The 12,038-nt window shown below is 36.3% G+C and overlaps 1 protein-coding gene across 1 annotated transcript; it reads left to right on the plus strand.

Moving 5' to 3' along the window:
• The first annotated feature begins 296 nt into the window (after positions 1-296).
• Positions 297-6,238, plus strand: LOC105043933 (uncharacterized). Its single transcript, XM_010921661.4, has 4 exons — positions 297-635; positions 746-884; positions 5,679-5,764; positions 5,894-6,238. Exons 1-4 carry the CDS (start codon positions 345-347, stop codon positions 6,020-6,022), a joined length of 645 nt encoding a protein of 214 aa, XP_010919963.1. The 5' UTR covers positions 297-344; the 3' UTR covers positions 6,023-6,238.
• The last annotated feature ends 5,800 nt before the right edge of the window (positions 6,239-12,038 follow it).

A 12,038-nucleotide genomic window follows, 5' to 3' on the forward strand; every position in this document is an offset into this window, starting at 1 on the left:
GCAACATGAAATATATCATTGGCATTTCCTAAAAATACATTTCTGTGACTTTTAAAATAAATAATATTAATTTTTAACAATAAATGTTCCATAATATGGTCTGGAAAAGTGCTTCGGGTTTCTCCTTCGGTTTAGACACAAGCAAGTCCTTAGCCCTTCCGGCTTCCTTCAAGCCGGCCCGAATCCCCCACGGCTTAACATAAGCCGGTCCACATGTGCCGTACAATTTTCTTTCCAAGCCCATCTGATGCAAGACACGTGCATCTAAACAATAAGTTCGTTTTTCTCAGGCTTAAAGATCTGCGGATTCTTCCTTTACCCGATAGGGTCGAAGGCCAAAGCCGATGCCCGAGGAGCCACCGCACTCTGGCGGCGCCGCCGGCGACGGCGTTGCTGGGCTTGTCCTGGGGAACAACGAGACCATCCGATCCTTTCTCCTGTCCGCTGCGGAGGAGAGGAAGCATCTCACCGACGAGCTACGGGAGCTTGCTGCGTCTCTCTCGTCCCGGAGCTCCGTCCCTTATGGATCCCTCAGGAGCATCTGGTCCGCCCTCCCCCCGGCCGGCCGTCCCGCCCTGCGCCGTCTCTTCGCCGGCGCTGACTTCGTTTTCTCCCGACCCAAACCCCGGGAAAAGGTGCGAATCCCACTCGAGAGCATCAATTTTTCTTCTTCTTCTTTTTTTTTTTTTCTCGGAATCTTTTTTTAGGGTTAGATTTTGGTCTTTGATTTGGATGGGATTGGTAGAGCGAGGAGTTGAAGGGGAGGCTGAGAAAGCTCGCGGAACTGGCGGAGAGGAGAGAATACGAGGAGCTTGTGAAGGACATCGCTTCCAAGAAGCAGATTGTGGAGCCCTTCTCTTCCTACAAAGATCAGATAGGGTTTGGTAAAGATCTCTTCTTTGTTCTTCTATTTTCTTGAAATGGAGATGGTAGTTGTGTGGTTTCTTGAAAATGTTTGCAGAGTCAAGAAACCAGATTAAAAATGCTCTACAATCGGAAGGGGGAGTTAAGCCTAAACCCTAAATGGGACTCCTTTGCATAAAACATGAAACACCAGGGCCTCCTGTTTTGAAGAAATGCGAGTGACTAATAGGAAGGTATACTGCATGAAGGATGCGAAGCACCAAGGCTTAGACTTTCACATGAACATAGCCCCTAAAAAAGGTTACTGTACATGTCCATTTAACCACAGAAGTCCTATTACTGAGTGTAGTTCTAGTCTACTGGTTTATGTGTCCTATCAAATTCTTTTCCCCAATTTAGAGTGGTGTGGTTTATATTTGTTCATCATAATTCAATTATTATTGTTTCATGGAGATGTAATCATTTCTCCCTTTTCAGATATAACAGAAACCATGTGACCCATATTTTTTGAAGATCGGTCGAACTCCTTTTTTTTTTTTTTTTTAATGGGATTCCATCTGAAATGACTTGGGATGGAACCAAGAGGCCACAAGCTGTGTTTTGGATCCTTCATGCATGAGCACATTAAAACATCACACTCTGACATTATCAACCTCACTAGGATATTAGTAGATTCCTTTAACTTAAGCAATAATGATCCAGCAAAGTTTGATAATTTAGTAATTGGTTCCTGCCTTGATGTCACCCTTTTGAATTAGTTCTAGAACAGAGCTTAGTTTGTCCCCCCCCCCCCCCCTTCAAATTTTATTTTTTTGGTTTTCTGTTAAAGAAAGATTGGGCAGAAACCCTATAATGTAAATCTGTGCGTTGGGAAGTTGCAGCTTTAACCTATGCAGGTAGAGAGCAGCTCTAGAAGTTCCTTTAACCTTAGAAAGGGGAAAGGGCACTGTTTATAGGGACCATATTTATCTCTGAGATGAAAACATAAGCCAAGTAAATAAATGAAACATAGTCCCCATCTGCCCTGTAAATTCCAGATGCCAGCTTTAATTGTATGTTGAACTTTCATTCAAATTATTCATCTATACCCACTTAAATCTCTAAAATGGAAAGAAAGCCAAGCTAACCTTAGTGAACCTTCATTCTCAAGTTTGTGGTTACATCAAAATATAAAAGTTAAGATGAAATATCCAGTTATCTAGTCCTGCTAACCTGCAAGTATTCCATGTTTCCTCTATTACAAAAGAAAGTAAAATATAAAAAAAAACATTTATTGACAAATGAACAAGCTTGCCAATCAATTAAGTGTCTCCCGAGTTAGGCCAAAAGGATTTTTATCTTTGCCAATATATTCCTGATTTAGTCACTTCAGCATCTCTATTCCACAAAACTAAGGATATTGATGTGTGAGGGGATTGTAAGGGCTAGGGGTGCATTTTTTACGGACCCATCAGATATCTGAACTGACCCTAATGGGATGGGACTTACCCAACCCAATTAAGAGATAGGACGGGTATGGGTTCTAAAAAAATATCCGAAGCAGATTCGAATCGGATACGAGTAATGATATGCCCGGCCCTGAACCTGCGTCGATAATATCTCTCTCTCTTTTGTTTAAATAAAACTTAAAACATCTCTCTTTCATTTAAATAAAACTCAAACATCCAACTTGGGTCCTCACTCTCCCCCCCCCCAACCCTAACACCCAAGGGCCAAACCCTAGCAGCATTATGACGGCCCGGTAGGTCCCCACTCCCCCATCTTTAGCGGTGGCTCGGCAGATTCCCATTCCCCCCCAACCTTAGCAACGGCCTAGTGAGGGCTTGGTGGTGGACGAGGAGGATGCCGATGGCAGAGAGGAACAGATGATGCCGATGAGAGTTTGCTAGTGCCAGCGAGGGCTTGGTTGTGGACAAGGAAGGTGCCAATAGTGAAGAGGAAGCAGGATGGAATTCGGGATCATTTGTTCGGGGGAGGGGGTAGCTAGGGTTCCAACAAAACCCTAGCCATCATCTAAGCTTCCCTATTCAGTTGCTCCAAGCCTTCAGCCGTCCACCTGATTAAGGTAAGAGTTTTTTCTACATAGATTGATCATATTTTTTTGTTTTTTGGCTTTACGCTTCTTTTTGATCAGAGATTTGAGGGGCTTGGGATTTTTTATCGGAAGAGTGAATCAATCCAATCAATTGTGAAAGAAATGATAAAGGAGAGATTAGGTCGAAAAAGGAGAGATGATTTCTCAAGCGTTGCAAGGGGTGGTGGTGGGGCAGCGGTGGAGATGGGAAACAAAGAAGGGCGGCGACGAATGGAGTGGAGGTGGGAGTAGGGCAAAATGAGAGACTGAGTAGAAGAGAGATTTAGGGTATGCCTTACCTGACCTTGTATCATGACCTGACCTGACTCGGCCTTGTAGCCTGACTTGACCCGACCTGAGACGGGTATGCGGTGGGTATGGGTTTCTTCCTGCTAGGATGGGTATAGATATCAGTCGATCTGATCAATACCCAAGCCGTTGCCATCCCAAGTAAGAGCATTACATGTGCTCCCAAGAGCACTTTTATTGCCCTCTAACTTTATAAATAGTACATAGAGAACATATTTTCAACCTTGAAAAAGATCTTATAACATGAGAGATCTGTGTAACATAATGTCCCATTTCAATGGTCTCACATAACATTCTAGTTCCAATCGACTTGTACTAAATGTCTCATCCTACTCCATAGCCATTTGTTTAAGAAGGCAATATATGTGAAATTTTAGAATTAAAGACTAATGCCTTCACTATACCTGTATTTGTAATAATTCTTTTATCTCATATCCTCTCTTTCAGTATTATAGCCATCCTGGATATTTTGATTAGGTACAGAATACGATTGTGCATTCAAAAAAGTGCCTGTTTAGTTAGTTTTGTTTTGCCCCAAAGTTTGACCTCTCTCCACTTAATCAACTTCCTTTCAGATCTCTTAGCAAGAAGCCTGGTCATGTATATCAGTTTATTATGTCTAAGAGGAAATGTCAGATGCATTACTACTTTGTTACCCACAGTTGCTTTATCTTTCATCCTATTGTTAGTATCCAGAAACTTTATTCAGGGTGGTGTACCAATTGGAAACTTGTGGTCGCACCTCCACTTCCTTAGTGTTTCCTTATTTTGTCAGTTTTTATAAAAGACCTGCTTCCTACACTATTCCCAATTTTGGCAACTAAGATTCTATTTCATTCCAATTCTCGTTAAGGAGTTTTTTTAGTGATTAATTGACATTACAATTTCTAGTGTGATGGACCCGAAGATGGAGTTCTAAATTCACCATATGAGCTCTCTAGTCTTGACACATCCTTGGAATTTGATTGTATTCCTGTAAGGCAACCATTCGCTAGAAGTTGGTCTTTAGAAATACAACATGATTTCCAGGGAACAATTTCTCCAGCATCCTCTGAGGTGCAGAAACTTCAAGAGACTTTATGTTCCAGTTTGGATGAAAGATATTTTGGGATCTTTACATTATTTCTTTTTGTACATTTTGTTTTATATTTGTGTCTAATTTGATGTATCTTAGTCCTCTCATTAGCACAATTTATCATGTATAAATATGTCTTACAAGAGAAAAACTTTACATGAGTGTATATTATGGTGGTCTTGGTGATGATTGCTTAGGTATCTGGAGGCCCATTTATTGCTCAGCCTCCCAGGCAACTGCCCATGACAACACTGTGCAAAGACTACGACTTGTTTGAGGTTTCTCAGCATTGTGTAACTCAGATTCTGTCCTCTTCTGCTTACACATGACTTTACGCAGATGCGTCGAGGGTTTGTTTATTCTATATATGGTTGTTTAGATTTGTGATGAATTCTTCCTACAATTAAATATTATCAGGATTTAAAAAACAAAAATGAAACTTGAACTCAACTGAAATTGTAGCCTAAATGCCAGACTATAAAAAGTTGTCGAAACATAGTGAAGATTCATAAAAGACTCCAAATGGAGGCATCAAGGAAACAGGGTTTGTCAGTTTTCTCTGTGGTTAGCAATGGGAGTCTAAATTAATACTTGGCAAACATATGGTTAAGATTTCATAAAAGTGACTGCAGACTAATGTATCAAACATTTGTTGGTTCCTTTACGGTTATTGGTGGGAGTCTAGATTAATTCTTCTTGATAATTATCATAATTTTACAAAAATCCCTAGCCCAAATTATAAAATATTGTCTTTCACTTTCGAGCCAGTGGTAAGTGATTGCTATGTTGACTCAAGTGTGCTAACCTGTTCTCCAAATACCAGAAGTTTTTTAAAAATATTATAGGATCTGTAGAACTTGAACACAGCTTTGTATGAGTGAATAATGAGATAAGATTCATACAGCAGGGTCATAGGTGCATGTGGTTTTCTGCATACCAGTCTCATGTATCAACCTCTCTATGCATGCCCTTGCACAGATCTTATAGCTGTACTGCATTGGTCTTATAAAACTGGTCCCACCCAACTAGAGTTGATTCACTAAGTCAAAATGCAATTTTATATGCACTATGTGACCTATATAATTCAATTTATGCTTCACTCTGGCACTAAATTGAATCCAGTCTGACCTGAATTGGTTGCAAGTTAAAAAAAAAAAAAAAGATTGGTTCCAAAGTCAGAAACTGATTTGAGTTTTAGGAAGAACGATATTCACAACTTGACAAACCAATTAGCAAAGATATGGAATTTGATTAGCCTTTTTCAGATAAGTTTATGGTGGTGCATGGTCCTTGTTTCAGTCATTCCCCATATTGATACATCAAACATTAAAGGCAAGCAACCTTTTTCTTTGACAGGTCTACATGTTGTGCTGATAATGTTTACAGGGTATTTGGTTGGATTTGCTGCTTTCAGAGCCTTGTTCAATCATAGTTCTGTGATGGTAACTACTGAGAGCATTTCATTATTTTAACCATACAGTTCCACAATAATAATAGGTTGTCAAAGGCTTTCAAAGGAAATGCACATTTTAAGGCAAACTTCTAACCATGGCAGTACTGAAACTTTGCAGAATACTGCTGGAGGCATCTTAGGATTGATCTGTGGTATGCTACTTGAAACAGTTCTCTTTATAATTAGAACTTCAAATCAAGAAATGGTCTCTTCCAGGTCAGTACCTAAACTGAAAAAACATCTGTAGTTCTGTGGTTGCACTGAAACGGGGAATCTGGTGGGCGTTCTTGTTTTCTTAAGTACATCTGTTAGATTGTTTTCTTGTATATTTGAAGGAGAGATCCTCAAACCATTGTTTTTGATGTCTGGTGTAGTTGAGACATAATGTATGATACAAAAAGAAAACATCTTCAACCAAAAAATTGATCTTCGTTTGTTCATGCCAAGTGAAACTTATGCTTAATCTTCTGAGAATTTGAGATTATTCTCCTCTGATGTCTTTTACAACATAAGTAGTGGATGCTCATGCAGTGTGTAATAATTGTTCCCATGGGTTTCAGCTCTCTTTTACAAAAAATCCATTCAGTGGTTTTATGTGCTGGCTGTTACAGAATAAGAAGCAATGAACTGGATATTGAACATGACAATGTGAAGGAGGGTTGTTACTTTTAAGAAACAATGGTAGAATGCTTATTTAAATTGTTACCATATCCAATGCATAGGTCATTCATATAGAATCTAAAGTCCCTTTAGACGATGTCATGCATCATGGTGCCGTTTTAGTAGTCTGATGCTGATAACAGATAAAAGTAGTACTTTATTGGTAATATATAGAATAAGTCAATAAAAATTTCCTTTTATCCCATGTTCCCAGCGGATAAAATTAAGGCATCTGATTACTGTTAGTGAATAGAATCGAGCTTGGCTCTTAGCCATAGACAAACAACAAACAGTAAAACGCATCTGCAGGCAGACAATATGGAAAAAGGAAAGGATAGCATAGGGGATTTCTCTTGCTTATCATTTTGTTGGGTACTACCGTTGTTTATTATTTTGATATCTAAGGATGAAGCTAGATCCTGTGAAATATGATTGCCAACTAACTGGGAAGGGGTAATATGTTTATCTCCGATGTTGGACATCCAAGATAAAGTAGAAATGATCATGGAGTTGTTTTTTTTTTTTTTTTTAGAGGATAAGAATGTTCAACCTGTGTAAATTAATAATTGATTTGCTTCACCTGGAAGGTTAATAATCATTTTGTAGATTCCATCATTTGTTGTTTGGTTCAATACATGAATGCATTACTTAAGTCTTTTAGTCATTACCATTTTGCAGCTTCTGAGGATGGTCCTTTGTTAGGGTCCAGACTAGGGCTGGAATTAGATTATGCTGGCAATTCATGTTCACGGGTCGTAAATGAGTCGTGTCGACTTGAAGGTATAATACAGATTAGCTTAATCTGAATATGATTTGTTTAATTAAACAGATCGATCTGTGAAACACGAACACGACATGAATATATACGGATTGACATGATATGATCCATTTAACATGATTAATAATAATGTTGATGGATCAAATGGGTACACGACTCATCTAACGATTTGTTTAAAAAAATCTGTTAATCTGTTTTAATCTATTTAATTTGTTTTAGTCTGTTTTAATCTGTGTAATCTGTTAACCTGTTTAGTTAAACAGGTCAACATGGATTACGCGAGTCAATCCGTTTAAGATACGAATTTATCGTGTCATAAATGGATCGTTTATAATTCGAATTTATTTATTCCAAACTTGAATCTGTCTAAATACATGTCATATCATGTTGAATATTGTCAGCCCTAACCCAAACTATTGACCGATATTATCCGAGAAATACTAGCTGTCATGATAAGCTCTTGTTTAGTTTCACAAGTGGATTATTTATAAAAAATACAGAACACTAATAAAATAAACTTAAATAAAAAAAAACCATATAAATATAAACCTATATGGTAAAGTAAACCTATAAAGAGCCCCAGAACACAGTTCCTAAAAAAATATTGAATAAAATAACGAATGCTAAAAGTCTAAACCAAATGTTTATAAGTAATGTCAAGTAATATAAAAGATTAGAAAATAGAAGAAATCCGATAAAAGTATAATGATATATTAAAAATCGATATGTTTTTGGGATAAATAATGAATTAGGAATATGAAATAGAATATAAAAATAATTAAAAATGCATAAAAAATAATCTGAAACACAAAAATACATTGCAAAAGAAAAATGATCAATTTGAAAAGAATATAGCAAATGATATAGAACAAGGATATGAGAAATATATAATATCTAAAATAAAATGAGCAAAAATAAAATTTAAAAAAATAAATCTAAGAATAAATATAAACACACAAACATATTAAGAAAACCAAAAACACAAATTAGTAGGAAACAAAAAATATAAAAATATATAATCAAATAATAAAATATAATAGTATTAAAACAAAAATATATAAAAAAGATAATCTAAAAAGAAAAATTGATATAAAAATAAGTAGATGACTTTGGGGCAAAGAGAGAGGAGAGAGGTCGGGGAGATGAGAGAAGCGGGTTTGTTAATAGCATTTGTGACTATAATATTTAATAGTTTTTCTTTTAGATTTTCTGTTCCCTTGATTTTGAGAATAGACGATGGGTAAAGGCTGTTATTTAACAAAGGGCAAATTCTGGTAATGTTTTTCTAATCTTCAACAAACATCTTCTATTGAAATGAGTTGATAACTTGTTTGGTATCGACTAAAGCTTAACAAGGTCACCAACAATTCATGGGACTTATTCATACAGTTTTCTCCTAGATTTCTTTTGTTCTTTTTGATTTTTAGAATGATTATTGGTTAATGGGTAGTAGCTGCTGTAAGAATGCTTGCATTTGTTATATCTTTGGCAAGCATTTTCTTTTAAATAAGTTGACAAGTTGTTTGCTACGTACTAAAGCTTCATCACATACTATTTGCTCATAAATGGTTCTGTAATTTTCTTTGAGTTAAAATAACTTTCAAAAGATACATTGCAAGTCTAATCTAACAAATATGAATAGCAGTTTTGCTCAAAAAAAAAAAAAAGAAAAAAAAATGGTGGGTCTTGATCATGAGTCAATGGCTGAACTCTTAAAATCTTGGAGATCGAATCTTCTATAACTTAGGTTTTAGGAATTTTCTGTAGTTTGGACTGTGAAAAAAGGAAAAAAAAGGCATTAGTTAAAAGCCGATCCATTTATTTATCTACATTGTGCATATTCATACTAGCCTGGTGGTGGTTATTTTTATCACACAAAGCTTTCATACCTTTGTGCATATATGCACATGATCGGTCTTCTCTTAACATATTTTTACACTTGCCACCTTAATGTGCATTTCCTGTATATATATCCACTTCTCTCAGGTTGAAAATCCATATCAACGGTTTAGATATGCCAATTATATAGATCTTTGTGTATATACACACACATATATATATGTGTAGAGACATGTATAGGGAGTTTTTATTTGCATGTCACACTTAATATTCTGCCAATATTGCGTATTAAACCTTTGTTTATAACTATTTGTAAATACTAACCAAGATCTTTAGGCTAAGTTAATCAACGATAAAGAATGACTATCTTACTCTTGGGTACTCTAAAATAGACTCCTGGATCCTCCCACATTGTCATGCCCTGCTGTCACGATTATAGTTGACTTTATTCCATTTCTTGCTCTTCTTCACCGTCTGATCTGACCTTGGCTTTGCTGAACCTTTCTTCTGTCTCAATTTCTATACGCTCATTGATCAGTCTTGCCAGTTCCTTCTAGACCCTGCCCTCCATCGGAACCCTCCCCACATCTTAATTTCTTTTGGTACATGCATACCTCAAAGTTTGGGGGCTATTTGGAAGGCCATGTAGATAATATGTCCTTCACATATTGGCATTAGCTTTATCTTATATTTTTCTTTAAAAAAGACATGTTTATTTTTTAAGAAAAACTGCTATAATAGTCCACCATCCATTTCCCTGGGGGAATAAAATAGAGTTTCTTTTCCTCCTTTTGATAAGGGTTGCATATCTAGTTACATTCATACTTTATCATATTACAGTCGACATAGCGAATGGCCGGCTAATGGCTGTATATGCAATCCTTTCATTAGTGTACCTTTAAGCATCTCCATATAGAGAAAGAAAAAGTAAAATAGCACATCATCCAAAAATGGAAGGATGGTATCAGTGCACAGAAGCGAAAAGATTGTATTACAAAAATTTATGTATGTTATTACGATAATTAAGTATGTACTAGCACATTCCTGACTACAGATGACATGCATAGATAAATTAAAAGACGTACGCTGTATGGTGCCGCTTTGAACCGCCACCTTTTCTTCCATGCAACAATCACGCCTACAGAATAAGTTATCCCTCGAGGTTTATTCTTCTATAAGTAAAAAATTTATCTAAAATTTTTATATTTTTAAAAAAATATTTTTAAAATAATATTTAAATAAAAATAATTTATTTATATTTTTTTACATATAAAAAATAGTTTTAAAATTTATTATCTATTTTTTATTAATTTTTTTTGAATAAGTTGTTAAAATTTATCCATATTTTTTATGATATTTTTTATATTTTTTAAGTTAAAAAAATGAATAATTAATTTATTAGGTATGAAACGATGAAAATATTGAAAATAAGGATATGACATCTTAGAAATAAAATTAAATATATATTTTATTAATCGATGAAAAAATGATTTAATCATCAGATGGATAAGATTTTTTTCAATTTTATGAATAAATATTATTTATAAAAAAATAATTTATTTATTTTAAAAAATATGAAAATATAGATAAATTAAGTAATAAAAAAAATTGATTAATTTTTTTAATCATATTTATCCATTAATGAATGGTCCTTATAGATCGCGACATTGGTTCAGTCCGGTAGTAGGATTCCAATCCAGAATCCAACTCTCGCCCCAGTGTTTAAATGGCCTGTCTTCTTCTCGGAAAAAAACAATTCCATCAACCGTGTCTAAAAAATCCATGGGTTTACTTTGGCCCCACCGCCTAGCCGAAAACCCACCATTATCATATCTCACCACTAGGTTCATTTGTCGATACCTTACAATCGAATCGAATCGAATCGAATCACCCTCGGGAAGCTGTAACCCAAAAAAAAAGGCCAATGGTTTCTCTCTTCTCGCTGGAAAGGTGCCACGGCCTCACTTCTGTATCTGCTCCTCCTCATTCCTATTAGCGAATGCCATTTTCTCGCGTTGCCGTGCAGTTTGAATCGAGGAGGTAAAAGCTAGGTAAATGTAGGACGCGGTGACGGTACCCGGGCTTGAGCTCTCATTTCCCATCCCTTTCGCTGGGCACGTGACCGCCTGCGACAAATATATATGTATTCTATTATATTGGCTGCTTTCCTGGGGCCCGCTAGAGGGTACGGCTGAGTCCACGGGAAACCGAGAGATAGGGGCTTCGTCACGTGACCACCGCCATTTCGCGCACTCCCATTTGCTGTTACCAGTGCGCCTGGCTGTATACAGTTGCGCTTCTCTCCTGTGGCTGGTGAGGAAGGGACAAGCATCTCTCTCTAGAAAAACAATCTGTGGGCTAATTTTCTTTTGATCAAAAAAAAAAAAAAAAAAATCTGTGGGCTTATCTTTTTTGAAAAAAAAAAAAAAAAAAAATCTGTGGGCTAATCTTGACCCAGACATCTTGCCTACTCCGAAACTACTGAGTACGATAAACTGCCCTTGTATATTATCAAGTTTGGTGTAACATGAGAGAGAAACATGGAAGTCCTGTACTAATTAATGCTGGGTTCTCTATATGTTAATCCCATTTTTTCAGAGAACGATGGATTAAAGTTTAGCCGAAAAATAAATTAATGGTAGCTTCTTATTTCATTTACTACTAACCTTCTTGCTGAATTCAACGCAGGCCTAATATTGCGGAAATAAAAATTTGCCGCATGCCTTAGTTGTTTAAATTTCCTATGATTATATTTGCAGAGTACGTGCAGTCAAAGATTATAATGTTGACGTGATTTTATTTTAGCCTATCAAAATCTCTCATTTCGTCAACATTCCTTGAGCTTTGGGGTATAGGAGATGCAAGTATTGCCATGGCTTGCATGAGAATCCAACATAAGAACAATTTACTCCATAGAATAACCTTTATTTTCTTTCGTTGAAGCTGGGCACGACGAGAAGATACGAGATGTAAAATAGAATTGCTC

Source organism: Elaeis guineensis, chromosome 4, assembly GCF_000442705.2.
Source record: "Elaeis guineensis isolate ETL-2024a chromosome 4, EG11, whole genome shotgun sequence".
NCBI lineage: Eukaryota > Viridiplantae > Streptophyta > Magnoliopsida > Arecales > Arecaceae > Elaeis > Elaeis guineensis.